Source organism: Podarcis tiliguerta (assembly GCF_965153285.1).
Source record: "Podarcis tiliguerta genome assembly, chromosome: 11".
In the NCBI taxonomy this organism is placed as follows: domain Eukaryota; kingdom Metazoa; phylum Chordata; class Lepidosauria; order Squamata; family Lacertidae; genus Podarcis; species Podarcis tiliguerta.
Window position 1 is genome coordinate 2,146,843 of NC_139544.1, and position 27,448 is coordinate 2,174,290.

The following is a 27,448-nucleotide window of genomic DNA, read 5'->3' on the forward strand; positions in this document are numbered from 1 at the left end:
TTGTTTCATTGTACTTGCCATCAACCCTGGCATATCAATCATAGCTGACGAATAAGGCTCCTCTTTTTCATGCCTGCCTGGGGCTACAGCATGGGGTTTGTCACTAATATACAGGATGCCACTAGAATCATAGAATAGAATCATAGAATCATAGAGTTGGAAGAGACCACAAGGGCCATCGAGTCCAACCCCCTGCCAAGCAGGAAACACCATCAGAGCACTCCTGACATATGGTTGTCAAGCCTCTGCTTAAAGACCTCCAAAGAAGGAGACTCCACCACACTCCTTGGCAGCAAATTCCACTGTTGAACAGCTCTTATTGTCAGGAAGTTCTTCCTAATGTTTAGGTGGAATCTTCTTTCTTGTAGTTTGGATCCATTGCTCCGTGTCCGCTTCTCTGGAGCAGCAGAAAACAACCTTTCTCCCTCCTCTATGTGACATCCTTTTATATATTTGAACATGGCTATCATATCCCCCCTTAACCTCCTCTTCTCCAGGCTAAACATGCCCAGCTCCCTTAGCCGTTCCTCATAAGGCATCGTTTCCAGGCCTTTGACCATTTTGGTTGCCCTCCTCTGGACACGTTCCAGTTTGTCAGTGTCCTTCTTGAACTGTGGTGCCCAGAACTGGACACAGTACTCCAGGTGAGGTCTGACCAGAGCAGAATACAGTGGCACTATAACTTCCCTTGATCTAGATGCTATACTCCTATTGATGCAGCCCAGAATTGCATTGGCTTTTTTAGCTGCCGCGTCACACTGTTGGCTCATGTCAAGTTTGTGGTCAACCAAGACTCCTAGATCCTTTTCACATGTACTGCTCTCAAGCCAGGTGTCACCCATCTTGTATTTGTGCCTCTCATTTTTTTTGCCCAAGTGCAATACTTTACATTTCTCCCTGTTAAAATTCATCTTGTTTGTTTTGGCCCAGTTCTCTAATCTGTCACTAATATATGGGTAGTGTAGCCTGGACCCGCAGTTCTGGCTATGGCCCAGAGTCTGTTCAGTACTCTTGCTTGCTTCTTCCCTGGTTGTCCTGATTCCCCAGGCCCAAAGGAGAGCGAGCCCGTGTGATGCCCAAAATGACAGAATGATCAGCTCCAGCGCTCTATCAGAAGAAGGTGCAAACTGTCAAAAGTCGGCAAAGCCTTGCTGTCTTGACAGAGAATGAAGACCAAGACAGCAGGTGTTTGCCCATTCATCCCACAAATGTAACAGCCAGGCCAACAGTGTTTTGTGTGGCTGCTGGTGAAATTTCGTAACCATCACCATGAGCACACCAGGTGTGAACGCTGATCACCTGCATTGGTGGGGCTGGGGCAGCAGCAGCCCCCGAGGCTGTTTCACTTTAGACTTCACCAAAGGATGTGCAGCCTCATCCTTCCCTCACTTTCACTACCTGAAGGCAATTCCCCTTCCCCATCGTCAGTTGAGGTGCTATCCTCAGCTTCAGGATCCCACCCTGATGGTGGCCAACCTGGTGGAGCAATAGCTTTTACCTCAGGGTGCTGCAGCCATCCACTTTTGCGTATATATCAACAAGCAAAGGTGAGCAACTGCTTTTCCTGCCTCTCTAACTTTCCAGCTGAATCCCTTACAACGTCACAGGCAGTGGCTTGCATATATCTTTCTAGAGAAACATCAGTCTCTCTAGCCTTCACCCACCCATGCAAAGCCTTTAACTCATCTCCCTGAGTTTCCAACACAGACAGAAACAGCCAGCCTACTGTTGCAGCTGCTTCTCTTTCCTCCAGGCTTCAGTAACATGTTAAACTCAGCCCCTTGAGGGCAGCAGTTATGGATTCACCTAGGCGGATGATCAGTCTTGGGGAGCTCCAAGCCTGTCCAGAATCACCGCCACAGGTCCCCACTGCCCCTCACTTCAGGCAGGGATTCAGAATGGCCGGGGCAAGTTCCACAGGGGAGAATGCACTGAGACACCCAATCTCAGTGATCACAGGCAGGAGGAGGAGCTACGCTAGGACCAGACAATGGAGGCAGGTTTAGTTGTTGTTTGAAGACTACCCCTGCCTCCGGGTCTGGTCTTGACCAGAAGGATATTGGAATCAACAAGGGAGACCCACATGGCCTTAAGGTGCTGCTGTGCAATGTCAGGTCAAAGATTCACAAGACGGCTGTCATGGATGGAGGACTTGATCTGGTAACAGAGACTTGGCTGGATGAAGCAGATGGGCCTGTTCTTGCTGCTGTTTGTCTGCCAGGTTTCTCTTACGCATAGCTACCTGGGTCATATGGGTGGGGAGGGGGCGTTGCAGTGATTTATAGGAAGTCATTAGCTTACACCAGGGGTCCTATTGGGAAGACCCAGTTTTCTGAGTGCATGTTCTGGAAGTTGGACAATAGGGGCAGTACAGGATTCCTTTTGGTGTACTGACCTCCCTGCTGCACCTAGGATTCCCTGCCCAAGCTGCTTCAGGTCATTGCGGATGTTCTTCTGGAGACACCTAGTTTGGTTGTCCTAGGGGATTTTAACATCCATGCCAACATGATCTTACAAAGGGCCACTGGGGACATCGTGGAAAGCATGGCCTCCATGGGGCTGTCCCTGAATAAGTTTGACCCAACTCATAGTCATGGACATGCCTTAGACGTGGTGTCCATCTCTATGGATGTGGATTATTTGACACTAAGTAAAAGTGAAACAAAAGAAGTGCCCTGGTCGGATCACTTCCTGGTGCAACTGGACTTCTCCACAACCATTCCTCTATGCATGGAGGTGGGACAGATTCGGATGGTCCGCCCCTGCCACTTAATGGACCCAAATGGTTTCCAGAGGGTAGGGGATGTTTTATCCCATGTTGATGGCCTTTCAGCTGATTCCCTGGTGGCCCGCTGGAATGCGGAGTTAACCAGAGCTTTCAACTGTCTGGCTCCAAAGTGCCCTCTCTGACTGCATGGAGCCCAGACAGTGCTGTGGTTTTCCCCAGGGCTGAGGGTGATGAACAATTGCTGAGACAGCTAGAGTACTGATGGTGGAAAAATCATTCTGAATCAGACCAGACATGGGTTAGAGCTCAACGTTGAGCCTACCAAGTGGAGATAGCATCTGCAGAAAACAGCAGCAGGAGATTCTTTCAGGTGGCTCACAATCTAACGGAACCACCTTTGCCATCGGGGCCCAACATCTCCTACAATCATTTTGCAAAGTTTTTTGCAGATAAAGTGGCTCAGATTCGGAAAGAGGTAGACTCCTCTGTGGGAGCAGGGCCAGGGCGGGAGAGTGCTAGAGCTCTGTCTAGTCAAGCTGCATGGGATCAATTCCAATCTGTTACCTCCGAGGATGTGGACAGGCTGCTTGGACGCATGAAACCAACCACCTGTCTCCTTGATCCTTGCCCATCCTGGCTCATAAAAGTGAGCTGGGAAGAGCTGGGGGTGATGAATGCTTCCCTCTCTGAGGGAGCCTTCCCAGTCCTGCTGAAAGAGATGGTCATTAAACCACTTCTTAAAATAACATCTTTGGACCCAGCCAATATGGCCAACTATCGCCCAGTCTCAAATCTTCCATTCTTGGGCAAGGTGATTGATTGATTGATTGATTGAGTGGTTGCTGAACAACTCCAGGCATGCCTGGAGGATGCGGACTATTTGTGTCCCTTCCAATCAGGATTCAGGTATTGGTCACGCTGGTCGATGATCTCCAGTGGGCTAGGGACAAGGGTGAAAGCTGTTTCCTAGTTCGGCTGGATCTCTCAGCAGCCTTTGATACCATCGACCATGACATCCTTCTGGACTGTCTAGAGGAGCTGGGAGCTGAGGGCATTGTTATACAGTAGTCCCACTCCTTCCTCCTGGGCAGTGTCCAGAAAGTGGTGTGGGAAGATGAGTGTTCAGACCCCTGGACTCTCATTTGTGGGGTTCCTCAGGGTTCCGTCCCCATGCTTTTTAACAACTACATGAAGCCGCTGGGAGAGGTCATCAGGGGGTTTGGGCTGGGTGTTCATCAGTATGCAGATGATACCCAGCTCTACCTCTCTTTCAGATCGGAACCAGTGAAGGTGGTGAAGGTTCTGTGTGAGTGTCTGGAGGTGGTTGGAGGATGGATGGCGTCTATTGAGGTTGAATCCTGACAAGACAGAAGTACTGTTTGGGGGGACAGGGGGCGGGCGGGTGTGGAGGACTCCCTGGTCCTGAATGGGGTAATTGTGCCCCTGAAAGACCAGGTGTGCAGCCTGGGAGTCATTTTGGACTCACAGCTGTCCATGGAGGCACAGGTTAATTCTGTGTCCAGGGCAGCTGTCTACCAGCTCCATCTGGTATGCAGACTGAGACCCTACCTGCCCGCAGACTGTCTTGCCAGAGTGGTGCATGCGCTAGTTATCTGCTGCTTGGACTCCTGCAATGCAATCTATGTGGGGCTACCTTTGAAGGTGACCCAGAAACTGCAATTAATCCAGAATGCGGCAGCTAGACTGGTGACAGGGAGTGGCTGCAGAGACTATATAACTCCAGTTCCTGAAAGACCTGCATTGGCTACCAGTACATTTCTGAGCAAAATTCAAAGTGTTGGTGCTGACCTTTAAAGTCCTAAAGGGCCTCGGTCCTGAAGGAGCGTCTCCACCCCTATCGTTCTGCCCGGACACTGAGGTCCAGTGCCGAGGGCCTTCTGGCAGTTCCCTCACTGCAAGAAGTGAAGTTACAGGGAACCAGGCAGAGGGCATTCTCAGTAGTGTGATATATTGGAGGGGAGAAAGGCACCAGAGTCGTGGAAAGAGGCATTCATCACACTTATACCAAAGACAGAGACTGAAAAGACTCAGCTTAAGAACTACCGCCCTATATCACTACTTAATGTGGATTACAAAATCTTTGCAGACATTTTGGCTAGAAGATTAAAGAAAGTTTTAGTAGAGGAGATCCATAAAGACCAAGCAGGCTTTCTCCCGGGTAGACACTTATCTAACAATGTGAGAAATGTAATTGACATTTTGGAACTATTACAGGAGAAAATTAACACGAAAGCAGTTTTGATTTTTGTGGATGCGGAGAAAGCATTTGACAACATTTCTTGGAGCTTTATGAAGAAGAATCTCCAGGGGATGGGGGTAGGACAAGAATTTGAAAATGGTATAGGTGCAATCTATTCTGAACAAAAAGCTAGACTAATCGTTAATAATGTTGTAACGGAGGAGTTCAGAATAGAAAAAGGAACACGACAAGGTTGCCCAATTTCCCCATTGCTTTTTATATCGGTCCTGGAGGTTTTGCTGAATATGATCAGAAAGGACCAATTGGTTAAAGGGATACAGGTCGGAGCCAAACAATATAAATTAAGAGCATTTGCAGATGACCTAGTTTTGACCTTACAGGAGCCAGAGTCTAGTACAAGAAGAGTTTTAGAACTGATTCAGGAGTTTGGTCGAGTAGCAGGATTTAAATTGAATAAATAAAAAACAAAGGTTTTGGAAAAGAATTTAACAGAAACTGAGAAAGAGAGGTTTCAGAATGAGACAGGTTTGACAGTGGTTAAGAAAGTGAAGTATTTGGGGATTAACATGACAGCTAAAAATGGGAACTTATTTAAAGACAACTATGATAAATGTAAGAAAGATTTAGAAATTTGGTCAAATTTGAAGCTTTCACTGTTAGGTCGTATTGCTGCGATAAAGATGAATGTATTGCCTAGAATGTTGTTCTTATTTCAGACACTGCAAATTATTGACAAAATGGACTGTTTCAAGAAGTGGCAGAAAGATATCTCTAGATTTGTCTGGCAGGGCAAAAAGCCAAGAATAAAATTTAAAATATTAACTGATGCAAAAGAAAGAGGAGGCTTTGCCCTGCCAGACCTAAAACTCTATTATGAATCAGCAGCTTTCTGCTGGTTGAAAGAATGGTTGCTTCTTGAAAACACAGACATTTTGGATTTCATAGAATCATAGAATCATAGAATCATAGAGTTGGAAGAGACCACAAGGGTCATCGAGTCCAACCCCCTGCCAAGCAGGAAACACCATCAGAGCACTCCTGACATATGGTTGTCAAGCCTCTGCTTAAAGACCTCCAAAGAAGGAGACTCCACCACACTCCTTGGCAGCAAATTCCACTGTCGAACAGCTCTTACTGTCAGGAAGTTCTTCCTAATGTTTAGGTGGAATCTTCTTTCTTGTAGTTTGTATCCATTGCTCCGTGTCCGCTTCTCTGAAGCAGCAGAAAACAACCTTTCTCCCTCCTCTATGTGACATCCTTTTATATATTTGAACATGGCTATCATATCACCCCTTAACCTCCTCTTCTCCAGGCTAAACATGCCCAGCTCCCTTAGCCGATCCTCATAAGGCATTGTTTCCAGGCCTTTGACCATTTTGGTTGCCCTCCTCTGTACACGTTCTAGTTTGTCAGTGTCAGTGGATTTAGAAGGATTCAATAAAGTTTTTGGTTGGCATGCATATTTATGGTACGAAAAGGTTAAAGTGCATAGAATGTTCAAAAATCACATTGTCAGGAAAGCATTGTTTAATGTTTGGACAAGGTATAAAGATCTACTTGAAAATAAAACCCCAAGGTGGTTGTCACCAATGGAAGCAAAAGCTCTAAAAAAGCTCAATATGGAGGCCAAATGGCCTAAATATTGGGAAATTTTGGAGCAGGAGGGAGACAAACTAAAACTGCAGAGTTTTGAAAAACTAAAAAGTAAAGTGCGAGACTGGCTTCATTATCACCAGATAATGGAGGCATATAAACTGGATAGAAAAATTGGCTTCCAGGTGGAAAAATCAAAACTGGAAACAGAACTGCTAGAACCCAAAACTAAGATTTTGTCAAGAATGTATAACTTGCTGTTGAAATGGAATACTCAGGATGAAGCAGTAAAATCTGCTATGATCAAATGGGCACAAGATGTTGGACATAACATAATGATGGCTGACTGGGAACAGTTATGGACCACTGGTATGAAATTCACGGCATCTAATGCCTTAAGAGAGAATATTATGAAAATGATATACAGATGGTACATGACACCAGTCAAGCTAGCAAAAATCTATCACTTGCCCGATAACAAATGTTGGAAATGTAAAGAAACTGAAGGTACATTCTTTCACCTTTGGTGGACGTGCCCAAGGATTAAGACCTTCTGGGAAATGATTTATAATGAAATGAAAAAGGTGTTTAAATACACCTTCCCGAAGAAACCAGAGGCCTTTCTCCTGGGCGTGGTTGGCCAACAGGTGCGAAAGAAGGATAGAACTTTCTTTATGTATGCCACAACAGCAGCAAGAATACTTATCGCGCAGTATTGGAAGACACAAGAACTACCCACTCTGGAAGAATGGCAGATGAAGGTGATGGACTACATGGAATTGGCAAAAATGACTGGCAGAATCAGAGACCAGGGAGAAGAGACGGTGGAAGAAGATTGGAAGAAATTTAAAGACTATTTACAGAAATATTATAAGATTAATGAATGTTAGAATGACATCGGACTGAACGTAAAAGGTTATTAGTAATAAAGTGGTGAAGGAGTATAGAAAATTCAAAGGTCAAAAGGTGTAAAATTAAAAGGCTTAATTTATTAAGATATTAAGGAGATTAAGATATATTAAGATATTAAGATTAAGATAAAGATTAGTTAAGATAGAGGGAAGGGATTTGCTGATCAAATATATGAACTGGAATACAGTGAGGGGAGGTGTGGGGAAGTCTGGGAAATAAGTAAATGCAAGGAATACTATGAAAATGGAATTGTTTTTATTTGTTCTTCTTTTTTTCTCTTTTGTGTTGTTGTTTTTGTTTTGTATTTTTGTATTGTTCTGTTGTTTTTTCTTTTTATGTAAGAACCTTAATAAAAATATTATATAAAAAAAGGGCATTCTCAGTAGTGGTGCCCGCCCTGTGGAACACCCTCCCATCAGATGTCAGAGAAATAAACAACTATCTGACTTTTAGAAGACATCTGAAAGCAGCCCTGTTTAGGGAAGTTTTTCATGTTTGATGTTTTATTGTGTTTTTAATATTCTGTTGGAAGCTGCCCAGAGTGGCTGGGGAAACCTGTCCAGGTAAATAATAATAATAAGCCCTCTGGCTGCTACCTCTGCAGTGCTATTGCTACAGCTCCGCCCAACACACCCTCTGGAATCTGGCTGACTATGCTGGTTGTCCTGAGCAGCAGCTGCTCTAGGAGGGGGTTGTAAAGCAGAATAGATATATGAGAAGTGTTGCATCAATATACAGCCAGTTTGGGACAGGAAACATGGGGGTTCCAAGGGTTTGGGGGGGGTGGCACCGCTTATTAATGATTTTTGTCACAATTATAGCAATAGGATTACTTTTTTGTGTTGTTTTGTGCATTGCTGTGGATTCTGCTTGGAGATGAGTAGCAAATTCACCACACATCTTTGTGTAGAACCAAACTGTGAAAATGTTTCTAAAGGCCTGTAAATGCCACCTTGGTAGGCAAGGGAACCCCGGGACTAACTATTATTGGCTGCGAGAATGAGCTCATATATGTTTATCTGCTTGCTCTTTGGCTTGCTTTGGTGCTATGCTTATCTGTGGACTTTGGATGCTTGGCTCTTGGCCTAGGGAGGGGAGCTGTCCATGAGGCTTGGCTGCCTGCCATCCCTGCCTTCGTGAGCCAGGTGGACCAATGGGGGTTTCTAACCCAACTGACACATGATGTTTTCTGTATAAGCCATGCACAAAATGCTTGCCCGGGGGCAGGCAGTCATGATGAATGTTTGCTGTTTTCGTGTCTATCCTGAGTCTGTAAAGGCAGTAAGGTTTCTGGCATTGCATTGAAGTTTTCACCTTTTCATAACAAAGCACTAGAATGAATCCTTTTGGCAGTTTTGACATCCTTTTCTGGAATCCCTGATCTGTGGATCAGGACAATGGTATACTGCTGTCTGCTCCATCATTTATTCGATCAGAAGCAAAAGCATCCCAAGGAACGGGATCAATGGGCTGCAGGCTGCATATGGATGAGGGACACACTGAAGTGGAACTTTATTGTGCGTTAGACTGAGTCGTGGCACAGCTGCCCCCTAAAAGGCAGGCTTGGCTATGCCTGACACTTAAGGGCTAAGTTTTTCATCCCATGTTCACACTTCAGTATGCCTCTAGAAAGAGAAAATGGATTAGCATCCTAAATGTGTGCCCATCTTTCTTTCTTTTTAAATCATTAAAAGCCCGTACAGAATCAGTCACACAATTCCAAAAAAAGCTGTGCTAAGCGAGCAGATATAGAATTTTGTGGGTATATCAAATTGCAAAGTCCCAGGTAGGGAGAAGAGAACAGAAGCTACTACAGGTCTTCCCTGGACCGTTTCAGGTCACATTTCCCTTTAGAGGCACTCACATTAATTTTGTTCTTTACCTCTGCCAGTCTCAGCTAGTTGCTGAAATTAGAAGTTGGGTGCTTCAAGTTCAACACTGGCTATCTATTTATTTGGATCTGGGGAGCCTTGTCAATGCCTGTATTGGTTTCATGATCACTTCTGTCACCATCACAGACAGTAAAATATTAGGCAGTTAGCTGGCATTATGGAAATATCAGATGTGGTGGTTAATCTGGATTTGGACATAGCACGTTTTAGAAATTCCTATGCTGACTAAGTATTTTATTTTGGACATAATTCAAAGGGAAAGCCTGCATTTTTCACCCTTCCTTCTTTTTTAGAGGAAAGAAGTAAGAACCTTATACCTGCAACATAAACACACACACCCCCCTCTTTACTTTTCTGGAGTGTTTTATAATCCTAAAAAGCTGAACGCTGCTGCCAGTTTCTGAAACTTGTTAAATATTGCCAAACTCTCACCACATCTCTACTGCCTTATCAAGGAAATGCAAACACCACGATGGGCACAAAGCGGTCGGTGCAGGAGCAGGTGAGGAGGCTGCAGAATTGGGTCCCTCCACAGGGTGTTTCTTCCACACATTTACCAAGGGGGAACGATCAGATTTGAGAATAAAGTCACAACTCCAGACCTTTTCCTCATGCTTTCAGCATTCCAGAAGAGGCCTCCCAAATTTCTCCTTCTTTTCTTTGTGAAATATTATGCCTTTGGGGCTGTGATCCAGCCAAGCCTGATTTCAATGCGAGAGAGTTGAGCACGTGCTTAAAGGTGAGAAACTGTGGCTTAGGGCTGACAGGTACCTAAGGGAAGGAGGGCGGGAGGGAGGGAGCCCACCCTGATGTACCTGCCCTTTTGCCTTGCACAACACTTCTGTGTGTAACTATCAGCATGTGATCCTTCAGCAGCAAGGAGATAAACTTCAGTCACCTGCCAGAGTTTGCACACCCAACTGCTGGGAAAGGCACAGACTGGCTGGAACGCTCCAAAGCCTGCTGTGTCCCACTTGCCCCCAACTCACGGCAATCTCTGGCCAATAAAGTGATAAGCAAAGGGCCCTGCTAGTGATTCTCTCAATTGCGCAGCTATTTTCCTTTCTCCTTCAGATGACCTGAAAATCTTCAAAACGTTTGCTGCCAATCTGCACAAAGTTCAAAGATACTTTCTATTTTAGCAATTATACTCTGATGCAAGGAATAGCAATGTGCTGGTGGTAAGATGAGAGAACTACTTTAGCGGTTCGATAAGATAATACCTTTCTGCTTATCCGTTTGTTTGTGCATAAGCATGGAAAGAATTTGCTATGATATCCTTTGCTTCTATGGCAAGCTTGTTTGCAACATGGATTTTTTTAAGGCAGAGGACTTAGCTGGATATATGGAAAAAACAACGAAGAATCTTTTGGTCCCTTAAAGACTAACAACTTTATCACAGCATAAGATTTTGTGAGCTACAGTCCACTTCACCAGAGATATGAAGAAGTATCCTCAGTTTCAGGTACTTGATGGTTAGAGGAGGTAAACTGTCAGATCCAAAGTAAGTATGGGTGGTGGTAATTTACATTGTTGGCAGAAGAGCGGGGCTGATAGCACAGACATCCTGGCACTGATAAACCAACTAACACATGTAGTGTGATAAAAATCCATTCTGCTGATTCAATCCACAAGTTATAGCAGCCGGTGTACCAGATGGAGCTGGTAGAAAGTTTCCCTGCTCACAGAATTGACCCGTGCCTCCATGGTCAGCTGTGAGTCCAAAATGACTCCCAGGCTGTGCACCTGGTTCAGGACCAGGGAGCCCCCCCACTTGCCTGCCCCCTGTCCCCCAAAAACAGTTGGACTAGATGATCCTCAGGGTCCCATCCAATATGATTCTATTCTATTCATGTGCAACCTTGAGATTCATTCACCTGATCAGCTTCCAGTGATATGCCATCATCTGCCAACATGGCACTTCTGAATTCTCTTATAAGACAAACAGGCTTTTCTCTACACAACACTACTCTAAAATGGTAACATGGCAATATAGAAAAAACAGGAAGAGGCCATTTTAGCTTCCAATGACACTGCAACCAACATAACATGAATATGGGAACTTCAAAAGAAGACTGCAGTGTTGTTAAGTGCTGTCTTTTCTGGACTGAAACTGCAGAATTGATTTTTTTTTAATCATTTTTTTAAAAAATCGTTTTACCAAAGCCAGGATGTATGTTGTGTCTGTCTGTATGAAAGGCCCAGTTAATAAGATAATTATCACCATCATACTTCTCTGCATTTCGTTTTCTTTTGACTTCACTGTTTACAATCCTTTCCCCATCCTGAATTCACATATGCACGCACACACCTGCAACGTAGGATAGCATTTCATACATGTGATCAGGTAGATTGCAGTCCTTTAAAGCTTATCCCATAACAGATGTTAAAGTGCCACAAGACTCTTTGGGTTGCAGTCAATGCTGCACGTTTTGAGTGGTGTTCTGCTCATGCAGTGTGATTTCCCCTTCCTTCACACTCCCAGTATCTGCTCCAAAGGGTCTCACAGCCCCCTGAGGCAGATTCTGAGGGTGCACAGGAGCTACATGGGAGAGGAGAGGGGGGAGTTTGGTTGTGCAAGTGGAAGTCTGCTGTGTGAGTGGAATGGATACAACCCACTGTTGTTTTTCTTTCAAGAGCTTCTGGAAACTGGATATACAGGTTTATTATGTCCTTGGAATATAGGAAGAACATGAAAACAATCTAGTTTTATTTTGAGAAGCCTTCTGCTTCCTAGTACATTAATGCCTGAATACTAAATATGTTAGCTTGAGTCTAGCTGCAGCCAGGCCCTATGCAATTGGTGATTCAAGAGAGTGGATTGGGCTGCACATTTCCTTTTGCTCTCAAGGCAGATAGGAATGTACATCCCCATCCCACATGTGCAGTGCAAATACAGATTTCATGAGGTGTCTCTCACCCAGATTCCCAAGCTTGCTACAGAGGAACACTTTTGCTGAACTGCAGAAACTATACAACTATATACATAATGTACTTGGGGGTGTCTTTTCTTGCACAGTATTACAGATGACATGATAACATAAGAAGATTTTGCTAGATCAGGCCAAAGGCCTATCTAGTCCAGCATCCTCTTCTCACAAGGCCCAACCAGATGCCGCTGTAAGCAGAACCTGAGCAACATGTTCAGCTCAAATAAGATTATTGCCATTCTGTGCAGTACTGCAGGTTGAATCATCCTGCTGCATCCAAGTCCTCCAGCTTAGCTGGCTAACGACAAGCCCTCAGGCCAGGGACCCTCTTATTTTCCCCAGCCCTTTGCCTTGCATGTCAATGCCTTTTTTAGATTGTAGAAAGTCTACTAGCAAGGATTGTCCACCTCATTCTTGCTCTCAAGTGGCTGGCCTGCTTTTATGCACTTCTCTTCCAGGTACGTAGGCGATGCATGTGTGTTGTTCACATTTCAACAATTCTGCTGGATTTCCCCCCAAGAAACTGTGCAACCCTACACACGTCTACTGAGAAGTGAATACCATTGTGCTCAGTGGTGTTTACTCCCAAGTAAATGTGCAGAAGATTGTAGTCTACATATTTTAGGAATGAATTGTAATTATAAATCAATGTTACATTCCCTAATACAGTAACATATTCTGATTTTCCCCTTTGCTGATTTTATCTTTCTTTCTGTAAACCATTAATACTGTGTTATAATCCAGTCCTGGAAACACCGCTGTGGAAGTAATGCTATAATTTCTGCAGAACTTGTTCCTAGGCATCAGTCAAATCCTATACACATCTCCCAAAACAAAAAAGCCCCAATCTCACGCATGCTTCCTTCAGAGAAGGTGCCACTGAACCCAGTGAGGCTTGCTTTGAGTAAACATGCATAAGATCCAGCTGTTAGTTTGATGGGGCTTCTCCCAAGCACATATGCATAGGTCTACAAATAGTACCATGGTTAAGGCTGAAGCCCTAAAATGCTTTGGGCTCACAGAATCATAGCTTCAGACATAATTCACACAGAGCAACAATTGCAACTCTTCTGAAACAGGGTGGCCGTCAGCAGCCACATTCTGCAGAAACAGGGGGAACACCAGGGAATAAAGCTGCAGTGAGATCCATAGGTAAAAACCGGCAACAAAGTTATATGCACTGAGATCCACCGCCAAAGTGGGAACTGCACAGACCTACAGCAATAAGACAGGAGGAGATTGCCTCAGTGGCAGAGCTAGAGGGAAGTTAAGCCACATAAATATAACTAACCTTAGTATACTGAATCTTCAGGTCCTTGAGGGGCTCTGGCAAAGCCGGGGCAGTTGACATGTTTGGACTAGTTCCTGAAACAGAGGTGAGAGGAGGTTGTAAGAAAAGTTCAGTGATATTTGCCCTGACTGAGCACTTAGATATAATTGTGCCTTTTTATCTGAACTGGCTATAGTATATTTGCATGCAAGAGTATGATTGGACGAACAACTGCACAGCACAGAGAGCGGAGAGGGGGGGACTACAGCTAATGTGCAACACCTAGAAAAGCAGGCTGTGCACTTGGGTGCAAAAGTCCATATGAGGTCGTGGCACTCTCTGTGTGTGCAAATAGCAGCCTGCTCCTTTTCACCTGCAAGAATAACATACACTCAGAAACATCAGTATAGATAACCTAAAAAGAGTTCTGAAGATACTTCACAGCTTTGGAAATTTACACAAACTCTATGTTGTTGTTGTTGTTTTAAAAAATAGTTCCTGTCTTTCTAGCAGTGACAAGACAGGCGAAAATCCAACAGGTTCAGCTTTTCCTGGCAGGAATTGCTGTGGTAATATTGAAAAGAGTGTTTAATTTGAATATGTGAAATCAATGCATTTTTAATAACTCTTGGAAACATTCTAGGAAGCAGGAAACCTTGCTGGCTTTTGCAGCAAAACCAACTAAGTGCCTTGCAGCACTTTTAAAACAATCAGATTTTGTGGTTCATCAATAATATCTTCAGGGTGTATTATTCTTAGTTAGATATACAAGCGTGTGCCTTGCAGAGTGCAATGCTATGACTGCAGTGTCAGAGCCCACAGTGTGCACCTGGCCTGTGAGGGGGTAAAGCATTACCCATGGCTCCAACCTTTAGGTAGTACTGCCATCACCCTGCTTCTAAACTTCCAGGCTAGTGGGTTGCAAACACACAGACTTCAGGCTCTTATTGTAGGAACTGGGAAATCTCCAATTGGCACTAGAAGAAAGATTCAGACCATCTTCTCCAGGTTTCCTGTTTGCCAAGATCTTGGAGCACATGACTGGAGCTAGGCTGCAAGTTAGGTACGGGCAGCATATTTGGTTTAGTTTAGATTCTCGTGAGACCAGACCTAATTCACAGTTCCTGCTGAAACAAGATATGAACTGAAGCAGGTATACTTTCTGAAATTTTGTGAAACTATTCTTCTAGCAAATAATAAGCACAAAAACGTGTGCATTGAAAAGTATAAATGTATTATTATTGAAAATAATGCCATATATAATAAAATAAAACATAACATAACATATAAAATGCATTGTATAAGAGGAAATTGCTTGCAAAATAGCATACAAAAATGGATATATATTAGGAAAAAATCACACTAAAACACTGATAAATTTTCATTTTTATCATTTATTAAATTAATATTAAATTCCAAAGATCACAGGGTGGTTCACACAACATAAACATACAAAATGAAAACATGAAATACATAATAAAACAAAAACAAACCAATAACCCCCACCCCCCAAACACATTTAAAAGGCTATACTGTGTAATGTTTATTCAGCCCAAGGCCTGGTTATAGAGAAACGTTTTCACTGGGCACCTAAAGATCTGTAATGAATGTGCCAGGCAGCCCCCCTGAGGAGAGCATTCCATAAACAGGGAGCCACTGCTAAAAATGCCTGTTCTTATGCTTCCACCCTCTGAGCTGCTCATGGAGGGGTCACACAAAGAAGGTCCTCAGCTGGGCCGGTCCTTCAGGCATTGTGGTTCTGAGCCATTTAATGCTTTACAGCTCAAAACCAGCACTTTGAATTGGGCCTGGAAACTAATTGGCAGCCAATGCAGTCATTGGCATTATATGCTCAAACCATCTTGCCCTGGTGAGCAACCTGTCTAATGAATTCTTACATCAGCTGAAGTTTCCAAACAGTCTGTAACACTTTGTATAACACTTTGCAGTACCGTGGTACCTCGGGTTAAGTACTTAATTCGTTCTGGAGGTCTGTTCTTAACCTGAAACTGTTCTTAACCTGAAGCACCACTTTAGCTAATGGGGCCTCCCACTGCCGCCGCGCCACCGGAGCACGATTTCTGTTCTCATCCTGAAGCAAAGTTCCTAACCCGAGGTACTATTTCTGGGATAGCGGAGTCTGTAACCTGAAGCATATGTAACCTGAAGCATATGTAACCCGAGGTACCACTGTAATATAACCTAGAGGTGACCAGAACATAGACAGCAAAACTTAGGCTATCCCTGTCCAAATAGTGGCACAGCTGGGCCACCAACTGAAGCTGATGGAAGGCACTCCAGGCCACCAAGGCTGCCTGAGCCTCAGGTGACAGCAAAGGATCCAGGAGTACTCCCAAGCTACATACCCACTCCTTCAGAGGAAGTGTAACCCCATCAAGAGCAGGCAGCCATCCGGTCTAGGGAGCCACCCAGTAACAGAGCCTCAGTCTTATCTGGATTGAGCTTCAGTTCGTTGGCTCTCATCTAGTCCATTACTGAGGCAAGACAATGATCCAGCACTTCCACTGCCTCAGCTGCAGATGTAAAGGAGAAGTAGAGCTGCATGTTGTCAGCACATTGCTGACAACCTCCTCCAAACTCTGTTTCAGGTTAAACAGCATAGGGGATAAAATTAAACCCTGGGGAACCCCATGTTGAGGATTCCACAGAGCTGAAGAGCATTATTCAAGCATCACCATTCATGTAGGACCAGAACCGTCACAAAGCAGCGCCAGAAGGATGCTATGGTCGATGGTAGGGTGGATCTACACACAGGGAAAACGCCCCCACTATAAATAAGTCAGAAATTAAATCATTATAACAAAAGAAAAAAATGCTATGTAAAATTTGCATGGATTTTTTCTCTCTCTCTGGTGCCATCTGGTGTTGCATGTTTATAACAAATTCAAAACACTGTTTTTGGACTAATGTAGCTGAGTCCTTAGATTTTTCTGAATCCATGGAGGGTTTCTCAAGGAGTGGTCTTACTGCTGCCTCCTTCAAACAGGCAGGGACCACCCCCTCTTGTAAAGAGGCATTAACCACCTCCCTGGCCCAGCCAGCTGTCCCCTCCCTGCTAGTTTTTATCAGCCAAGAGAGGTACGGGTCCAGAGTGCAAGTCCTAACTGATCCAAACACATTGTCCATGTCCTCAAAACTTACTAACTGAAATTCATTCAACATAACAGCACTAGACAGTGTTCTGGACACTCCATGAACAAACAAAAATCACAAATGGATTGCAGAAATGAATTTGAGATTAGGAAAATGGGAAAGTGAAACCAAGAGATTTGTCCATTTCTCATTGCAGGGGGGAGTCCAATCCATGGGAGGGAACCTAGGACAGCAGCAGGCAGGTCATGTATGCAGGAGACCTTCAGAGATGGGTGCTTGGGGCAATCATCACTTTGCCAAGGTAGAAGAGGTGGTGTCCACTGGAAGGATTTTGTGACAGGACAAGCAGCATTTGTGCAGGGCATTGTGGCATCAGGTTAGTCTACATTTGAGAGTTCATTCCTTAAAGATGCATAAGACTAGGCAGTAAAGTTCTGGCAAACAGCAAAACCTTTCTCCTGACTATACATTGCAGGTAAAAAGGCACCTAGTTTAGTCTCCCCCACCCCTCCCAAAAAAGAAGATCCAAAAATATTTAGGAAGAATGCTACATTAACTGGATTTCTGCCACTTAAAGGGAGAAAAAAAATTGGGGTGGGGATAGAGATGGCAACCTTCCTTGTGAAATGCATGTCATGTTGACTGGGCTGCCTTGCCTTTCTGTGCAAATAGTTCTCCCTCCCTCTATGACTGACAATTTTTTGGTATAAACTAGATGCAGGGTGTGGTAATGCTCAGAAACATCAGCAAGGTTTTGAAGTGCTCAGCCTTGCCCTTTAGCCCTGCATATTGCAACACAAGATGGTTGGCACAGAGCTGTTCGCCTTATAACATATCTGGCGTCTCTTAAAGATTTCTATCTAATATATAATGTTTCATAAAAAGAGATGGACAAATCCAACCTTGTACTCATCACCGGATGCACCACGATGCTGTGCACATATACTGAACACACACACACACCAGCCTCTGAAAGGTTTTATTTTCCCTGTTCCTGCGTGTAGTTAGAAAGCAGAATAATATATCCAGTTTATGTGCATTTGAAAAGCATTGCTTTCCATGAATTCACTTGCATAAATATTGTGCCATTACTGGCTCTGCTGCTTTGCCTTCATCAGCACCTAAAATTCATGGTGTGCAGAGCAACGACAGAGACAGTTCCACTTGCTTAATTTCTCCTACCAGGCTGCTGTGAAAGACAAAGGAACGGGATCAATAAAAATGGCAACCCTGCTGTAAGCTGCAAGTCTTTTCTCATTCAAAGATTGAAAAGTGGATGCAGTCAACTGGAGGTGAAGAAAAACACTCTGCACAAGTCTAGTTGGCACTTTATTTTTATTACTTTACAAGCCCCAGAGATTGAAACCAGATTCAAGGTTCACACCCTGCAAATACCTCAGTCAGGAGGACCAAGGTCTGTTCACCTGTTGAGCAAGATGGCTAGCTGCCCAGAACCACACCACCAACCTGTCCTGTCCTGTCCTTCCAGTTTAGCTCAAAGCCCTCATAGTTTTTCTTGTTCCAGCAAATCCTTGGTAGTGCCAAAGCCACTCCAGAAATAAGCCATGGGGCACGTTACAAAATACATACTTCAACTGCATAAAGGCAAGACAGTTTCTGTCAGAAAAAAGAGTGGCATCCGGTGAAAAGCATTTCATTCTTAGCTACTACCACAATCTGGGTTCAGTCCCTAGAAAGAACTTCAAGCCTGTAGCCTTTGAGTGTTGGAGTGATGTAGCTCCCTGAGGTGAGCCTGCCCTGTGTCCCCTAAGCTAGTCTTCTCCCCTCAGGTGTGGTGCTGGTTCTGTCATCAGTGCTGAAGTAAGATTCAGCTGTCAGTCTGGCTGACATTGATGTGAGAAATGGGCAGGAGGCACCATATCAGCCTTTGCCTCAGAGAGCAAAATGTCTTCTTGGGCTGACCCTACCATAGAATCATAGAATCATGGAATCATAGAGTTGGAAGAGACCACAAGGGCCATTGAGTCCAACCCCCTGCCAAGCAGGAAACACCATCAGAGCACTCCTGACATATGGTTGTCAAGCCTCTGCTTAAAGACCTCCAAAGAAGGAGACTCCACCACACTCCTTGGCAGCAAATTCCACTGTCGAACAGCTCTTACTGTCAGGAAGTTCTTCCTAATGTTTAGGTGGAATCTTCTTTCTTGTAGTTTGGATCCATTGCTCCCTGTCCGCTTCTCTGGAGCAGCAGAAAACAACCTTTCTCCCTCCTCTATGTGACATCCTTTTCTATATTTGAACATGGCTATCATATCACCCCTTAACCTCCTCTTCTCCAGGCTAAACATGCCCTACTTCCCTTGATCTAGATGCTATACTCCTATTGATGCAGCCCAGAATTGCATTGGCTTTTTTAGCTGCCGCGTCACACTGTTGGCTCATGTCAAGTTTGTGGTCAACCAAGACTCCTAGATCCTTTTCACATGTACTGCTCTCAAGCCAGGTGTCACCCATCTTGTATTTGTGCCTCTCATTTTTTTTTGCCCAAGTGCAATACTTTACATTTCTCCCTGTTAAAATTCATCTTGTTTGTTTTGGCCCAGTTCTCTAGGTCAAGGTCGTTTTGAAGTGTGATCCTGTCCTCTGGGGTGCTAGCCACCCCTCCCAGTTTGGTGTCATCTGCAAATTTGATCAGGATGCCCTTGAGTCCATCATCCAAGTCGTTGATAAAGATGTTGAATAAGACCGGGCCCAAGACAGAACCCTGTGGCACCCCACTAGTCACTCTTCTCCAGGATGAAGAGGAACCATTGATGAGCACCCTTTGGGTCCGGTCAGTCAGCCAGTTACAAATCCACTGAGTGGTAGCATAGTCAAGACCGCATTTTACCAGCTTCTTTACAAGAATATCATGGGGCACCTTGTCAAATGCCTTGCTGAAATCAAGGTAGGCTACATCCACTGCGTTCCCTTCATCTACCAGGCTTGTAATTCTGTCAAAAAACAAGATCAGGTTAGTCTGACATGACTTCTTTTTCAGAAATCCATGTTGACTATTGGTGATCACAGCATTCCTTTCTAGGTGCTCACAGACTGTTTGCTTAATGATCTGCTCCAGAATCTTCCCTGGTATTGATGTCAGACTGACTGGGCGGTAATTATTTGGGTCCTCTCTTTTCCTCTTTTTGAAAATAGGGACAACATTTGCCCTTCTCCAGTCTGCCGGGACTTCACCTGTTCTCCAGGAATTCTCAAAGATGACTGCCAGTGGTTCTGAGATCACATCTGCCAGTTCTTTTAATACTCTTGGATGCAGTTCATCTGGCCCTGGAGACTTGAATACATCTAAACTAGCCAAGTATTCTTGTACTATCTCCTTAGTTATTCTGGGCTGTGTTTCCTCTGCTGAATCATTTGCTCCAAATTCTTCAGGTCGGGCATTGTTTTCTTTATCGGAGAAGACTGAGGCAAAGAAGGCATTGAGGAGTTCAGCCCTTTCTGTGTCCCCTGTTTGCATTTCACCATCTTCTCCTCTGAGTGACCCCACTGTTTCTTTGTTCTTCCTTTTGCTACGGACATACCCATAAAAGCCTTTTTTGTTGCTTTTAACCTCTCTAGCAAGCCTGAGTTCATTCTGTGCTTTAGCTTTTCTGACTTTGTGTCTACACGTGCTGGCTATTTGTTTGAATTCCTCTTTGGTGGTTTCCCCCCTTTTCCATTTTTTGTACACATCCTTTTTTAATCTTAACTCAGTTAAAAGTTCTTTAGATAGCCACCCTGGCTTTTTTAGGCACCTTCCATGTTTCCGTCTCATTGGTATTGCCTGAAGTTGTGCTTTTACTATCTCCCTCTTAACAAACTCCCAGCCATCATGAACTCCCTTTCCTTTTAGTATTACTGTCCATGGGATCTCACCCAGTACTTCCCTAAGTTTTATGAAGTCGGCTTTCTTAAAGTCAAGAAATTGAGTCCTAGTATGCTTGGCTGCTCCTTTCCGCTGTATAGTAAACTTCAGAAGAGCATGATCACTCGCGCCTAATGATCCTTCCACTTCTACCCCACTAACCAGGTCATCAACATTGGTTAGGACCAGATCTAAAATGGCTGTTCCTCTTGTTGCTTCTCCCACTTTCTGGACAATGAAGTTGTCTGCAAGGCCAGTGAGGAATCTGTTTGACCTTATGCTCTTGGCTGAGTTTGACATCCAACAAATATCCGGGTAATTGAAGTCCCCCATTACTACTATCTCCCTTCCTTTTGCATGCTTGGCCATCTGTTCCAGGAAGGCATCATCTATGTCCTCCGTTTGGCTTGGGGATCTATAGTAAACTCCCACAATGAGGTCACTGTTATTCTTCTCTGCCTTAATTTTGACCCAAATGCTCTCACTTTGGGCTTTGAGGTTCTAAATCTTGGATCTCTTCACAGGTATACACATCCCTGACATATATCGCCACTCCTCCTCTGGTCTGTTTCTCTGAAATAGATTGTATCCCTCCAAAATAGATTGTATCCCTACCATTCATGCAAGGAACAAAGCAGGACTTTCCTCACACTGTTGGGAAGTGGCAATACCCCAAATTTCAAAAGAATACATAAAGTTAAGATTTTAAATGAACATATTGTATTTCTATAACATAGATATGAAAAGAGTTAAGAACTTTACAAAGAATATGTATGTGGCCTATAGCCAACAGAACATACAGTAAGCAAATAATTATAGTTTCACAGCACTGAAAAACAGACACCGTGCAAATGATGACAACAATATATCTCTCTAGCCGCACTGACTGCATGTTATCTTCCATTGCTGACTGTACCACAGCACAAAGATATGGTTGTCCAAAACCTTGACATCCTGAAGAAAGACTGTGGTGTAGTCAGCATTTGGAAATATATCCAGTCAGCATGACTAGATATGACAGAATACATTGTTGTGATAATATGTGCAGTGTCTGCATTTCAGGGTTATGAAGTCACGTGAAACTGTTTGGTTAGTACTATATATAAATGGTTTGGTTAGTATTGTCTCCTCCTCTGAATGCATCCCTTCTGGAATTAGGGGATGCATGGAGTTTCCAGTTTCATGAGCCACGTGCTGCCATATGAGGCTCCTGCCAGCAGCCCCTTCCCGCTCTGCAATTTCCCCCTCAGTTTTCAGGGGTCTCTCCAGGTAGAGCAGGACATAGGACCCAGAGCAACACTGGGCTCAGTCCTACTTGCCATCTTCCTGAAACCACTTTCCATACTTAACTGCTAGACACAGGTTGCTGCAGTTATGGGATTTTTCTGCTTCAGGTGTCAAAATACATTGATTAGCCTTGGATGCTATATACTTTGATTTTTTGAGGGTTGCCATTTCCTGCTTTGTCTCAGGTGGCAAAACAGCTAGGGCCCGCTCTGCTTATGAATGCTTGCTTTGGCATTTTAAAATTTTCTTAATATATTATGCATCCACCAATATTACTGACTTTCCACTTACCACAAAGCTTATGGGTTATAATAATTGTGCCAGCAAACAGATCAGATTCCACCAGGACAAGTTTCCAAACAGACAAGGAATGATTAATAGAAAGTTAGGTATTCTGGAGTGTCACTGGAAGAAATGGAATGCAAAGACCTTATTGTCTGCTGAGTTCCTATCGATCCCAGGGAGACTTTGGCACCCCTTTCTTTGAATTGTTCTTGTTGGACACAATCCAAAGCACGCATGTTGAGTTTTCTGCTAACTTCTGTTATGGGAAAGGCTCTGTGCACAGGTGCACAAACAGTTTTCCTGCTGTTGCACAGAAAAGGTTTTGCTTGCAGGGGAGATTTCCTACCAAGGCCAGACATGTTTTACCGATGAGGCTGTGTGCTGCCGGGGCAAATATTTGTCTAGAGTTACAGTGTTCGCACTCAAACTCTGTAGTTTGGGAATGGCACAATGTGTATTGTGGTTCACACCAAGCAAATCACATCTTTAAAAATATGCACCCTCTTGTGCAAGGGGTGAATTTCTTCTTTGCGTGCCCAGGCAGAGACCCCCTGACCCCCAAGAGACCACCAGAAGGAATAATGACTCGTGACAATGTGTTATGGAATTAAAAATTGGCCACAACTTTATTAAACCTTTCAGATGTAGGAAGACCTTGGCTTAGGCATTGGGCACGTATCCCTCCCAGCCTGCAGCTGGGGAACGGGGGCTCCTCAGGGTGAATGGGATATGGGAGGGTGTGCTGCAAGATGCTTGTGTACGCAGGGAGCCCACCCCATATCCCCGCAAGGCAGGGGAGTTCACTGACAACCTTTCAGTGCGTGGCCAGTGACTTCCTATTTACAAACCCCTTTAAGAGGGGACCCTGGAATCACCGCCGTGGGAGGGGGGGTGAGTCACTACTTCACGCCTCCCCCCATATACGGAAGATAGACTAAAGGATTCCGCCCAAGGCCTCAAACCACCCAAGTTGTGATGAATTGCTGTGGGGAAGGCAAAACCTGCCAATGCAGGGAAATTCCTTCCCAGTTCTTCAACAGCAACCATCAAAAGTCCGTAGCAGCGCCCACTGAAGAGGAAGAAAAAATTGTTAACCTGCAAACAAGCAATAGACAAAGGGAGGGTTGGGTGGGTGAAGCTCCGGAGCCAACCTCATGCTTGCTGCCGGCTCCGCCTCCTATTTATGCAACTGGCCACACCTCCCGAAGGTGCTGATAGGTTAACTGGGGTTCGGTGGGAACCCCCAATGACTATGACAAGGAGTTGGGCCAGCCCAACCAGCTGGTGAGTCCTATGTGGCCAGAGGTGCTGCGTGCGGTCCTGCAAAGGGCGCCCACAAAGAAAGGTGTGAGCACTCATTATTGCACATTGCATCTTGGAAAGGAACGCATACAGTGTCATGGTAAGCAAAGTACGTGGGGCATTTTAAGCAATCACTCATAGGAAGAATTAGTTCTTACAATAAGAATTTGTGCTGAGTCAAAGCATCACCAAGTGAAGACTTTAGAATGAAAGCGGGCCCTGGCGGAGGAAGAGGAGTGCGGGGGGGAGCGCACCGCCCCCAGCAGCTTGATCCCAGTGGGGTTCCATCGTGGCTGCCCCCCTGCCTGCGCTAGACATCCCGCCCCTGCAGGTGGCATGCCCTGCCCCCAGGACACCCCACCCCCACCTGCTCTCCACCCCCCCCAAGTGCCGGAGCATGAAGCTCCACCACTGAAAAGGGGTTTGTGGTGTTCAAAATACCCTCATATAAACTTCACATATGCAATTAATTCATGTCTTCTGAGATTGTTTGCAAACTTTACAACCACCTAAGAAGCAAGTTGTGGCACAGTGCAGGGTGGGCAGGATGAGTCACCCATCTGCTTAGACCTCAAGCTGAATAGCCACTCAACTCTTCAGACGTGATGTGGTTCTTGCAGCCTGACATAGCCCCTCTCCCCATCTTCTTTGTCCTGGCTCCCACTCTCTGGCTCCAACAGCCATTGAGAGATGGCTCTCCTGTCTCTCCTAGCAGCTGTGTGATTCAAATTTGCCCACCTGCGATTTGGCCCAATCATAGCTGGGCTTGGAGGAGTGGCAATGGGGGTGGACCTGAGGCAGACTTCCTGGTGGGTACAAAAACTGGTCTGGGCTTCACCTGAGACCACAGTTGCCTGCAGATCACCCTCCCTCCCACCCATATTTTCATGGTTTTCACTGTTCTGTTGTGCAATTGTGTGGTATTTGATAGACCTTGCTATGGTTCTTATGGTTGCCGTATGTGGGGTTAGGGAGGAAAATTTCTCATCAGAAGAACTGGCTTGTTTTGAGGGTTTCGCCTACCTCACAGCAATCATCACAACATGTGCGGATATGGCATTGGGTACGTTCTTTGGCAGAGGGGAAATTGTGAAACCTCTGCTTCTACCTCCTTGGTGGTGGGGAACCCCGTTAAAGGGATCCATGGGGAGGTGCTTCTGTCCATACGTCCAGGCAAGGGCTGAGGGCCATAGCACTCTCCAACATGGCAAGCCTGTGGGAATTGCACCTATTTGATGTATGTCATAGGTGAACCCCAAATCAGTCTTGAACCCTGGTATCCCTCCAGCAGGTAAGCTGGAGGAGATGGTAGCTACCCAGCGCCAAGCCAAAACTCATTTACATCTTCAATCAATAAAGTTGTGACCTAATTTAAATCCAAGAATGTTATCGGTGGTTCTTGGTTTTTCTGCTATGGCTAGATGGGGTGGGTTCACTGCACCCTGGCAGTAATCTCCCTTTCTTTCTGGACTGTGTTGCAGGGATACACAGGCTGCGGTGTACAGAAGGAAGAAACAGAAAGTTCCCCAGTTGTCAAGACACTTGGGTGATTCTTCCTCACTTCCACCTCTGGGCTGTGACTTACATGCATTATAGTGCGGGAAGAGAAGACAGTATCCTCGCTTTGCCTGGTGAATCAGAAAGAGACATTCCCCTTTCTTCCTGTACAGTGTTGTAATTTCTAGCAGAGCACGGGAAGTGACCTCTTGTTGCCTAGGCAACAGAAGCACACCCTACCTCATATTTCTAGCATAATGTATGAACTTTATTTATCCTCAAAGTCCCCACTACCAATAATCTATAAAAGGGAGATGCTTTAAAACCCCAAACGAGGTTGCAACAGTAAGACTCATGGGTTAGAGACAGACGGTAGAAAAATTTGGTTCAGTTCACATTTAAAGGTGAACCTTTAAAAGCATAAAAGCATAAAAGCTCAAATATTAGTGTAATTAAATCCAAAACTGCATTATATTGGGGAAAATTGCTTGTGAACAAGTGAATATTCGGTAAAATTGCACACAAAATATGTAAAGGGAAACTATTACTAATTTTTATGAGGACATTTAAAAAATTGCAATCAGATGTGGAAATGTGGAGACTGGAAAAACGAGAAACAGGAATTTGACAGATTGTCCCATCCTCCTCTGCCCTAGTAATAATTCACAATGAAAGATGTTTGAAGGGCTATAATAAATAGTCCATAGTCAAAGCAATATATGCTGAGCTAGACATGCAAAATAAAATAAAATAAAAATAAGCTAGAAAATCTAATGCCACTTCCATTGACTCTTGTCAGGGTTGGTGCGAACTAGTAAATGCAAAACAATATATGAGCAGAATTTTATTTCAAGGCCAAAGGCTGAAAATCACTGATAAGCCTAAACTTATTACAGAGGAAGTTTGTATCATCTGAGCAATGATTTAGCAAAGACTGCATTGTGCTTGTGTACAGTGCTGATCTACTGATTTTTTTCAGAGCTTGGTCAAGATAGGTCAAATAAGGACATGCACATCTTAAAAGCACATGCCTTAAACAAATTGCCTGAAATATATCAACATTTTTTATAAGCCCGCTCACCCCTTTTCATGCGGTGGCATTGCGGGACGGAGGAGGCTTCACTGGGGCCCTGACGAGGGATTTCAAACTGTAGTCCCCTCCCTATCAGGAACGGGATCCTGCCTGCACCCTGCTTTGGCAAATGGGACTTGGGCTGTGCCGGGCGTGGAGCCAATGGTGGACTTCTCTCAGATCCGCCCCTTGCCCATTTAAGCAGCCAGCACCTGGGGTCTCAGCCTGTTTGTTCCTGTGCCGGGTTTCCCTGCCTACCCGCCCTCGGTTTAAGCTTGATAGTCAATGCCTTTGCTGTGGCTACGGTGGTCACCGTCCTTTAAGGGGCTGGGTAGGAATTTGCCCACTGGGCTAATTGGCACTGACCCAGTGGTTTTGCCTACCTCATAGCAATCATCACAGCTGGTTGAGCATTGGGGCAATCATTTGTTTTGGATGGACGGGAGGTTGTAGTCTCTGCCTGCCCCTCCAAAAGCTGGCATATCCCGTTAAAGGGACCTGGGGGGAGTGGCCATGTCCGTGTGCCCTGGCAGGGCCAGGGCCGAAGGTGCTCCCCAAGACGGTGGTCCCTGCGGGGGTCATCCTATTGGATGTAAGTCTAGGAACCCCCACCTGGACTGACAACGCGTCACTTTCAGCGAGCAGACCAGAAGTATTCTGATTGCCCTATGCCCAAGCCAAACCTCTTTCATCTGTATTCTATAAAGCTGTGGCCTGTTTTGACCCCAAACCCAGTCTTATTGGTCTCTTATTATACTGGTTGGGGTATGGGAAGTCTGATGACTGGTCCGGCAATGGTCCAGGGGCTGAATCCAGATGAGGGAAGTGCCATTGAACTTTCCATAGGCAGGATTGGCCACTGTGAGAACAGGATGCCTTTGCCTAGATGGTTCTGATCCCGAAGGATAAGTTGAATGAACAGATTTATGTTCACACACTAGACCGTCACTTTCTTTTCCCCTGCAAGCCCCCCAAATTTACTTCAGAGCCCCCCGCCCAACCCTCAGGGATAGATGTTGAGCGTGTGCAGGGGGCTCTAGGGAGAATGAAAAGAAGGTGAAGTTCCACAGTGTGAGCAGACCTCCATTTTTTTCACACATGGGCAGCATTGCATACAACCACAGATATTTAATAAAAAGCACACTGAAGTTGTTGTAAGACATGCAATCAGATGAGTTCCATAAGAGATTCAAAGGATCTTTTGTTGAAAGGAGGATGCACAACAAAATAGCAAATGTGGTTTGGTGTAAATATGTGTTAAGCAAGCACAGTGGGGCAAAAATAAATAAATCCTAATTTCACATATTTACTGATGGCAGTGCTTGACCAGGAAAGAGATCTTGGGATTGTGGTAGGTTAGCAGCTCAGTGAAAACATGGTTCGTGTGTGGCAGTAGTGAGGAAGGTAAACTCCATGCTTGGGATTAGGAAGAAAGAAACTGAAAATAGATCAGGCAGCATCATAATGCATTTTTATACAT

The 27,448-nt window shown here is 44.8% G+C and overlaps 1 protein-coding gene across 2 annotated transcripts in view; it reads right to left on the reverse strand.

Annotated features, from left to right (window-relative positions):
- Window positions 1-27,448, reverse strand: part of ALDH1A1 (aldehyde dehydrogenase 1 family member A1) — a 63,078-nt gene that overhangs the window by 31,139 nt on the left and 4,491 nt on the right. The window contains exon 2 of one of the 2 annotated variants that reach the window (XM_083403465.1): window positions 13,568-13,641. In XM_083403465.1, coding sequence (XP_083259591.1) covers window positions 13,568-13,627 — 60 coding nt within the window. In that variant the 5' untranslated portion in view covers window positions 13,628-13,641. Of the gene's footprint in view, window positions 1-13,567; window positions 13,741-27,448 lie in introns of those variants that run through there. The other variant, XM_083403464.1, reaches the window with a different exon arrangement.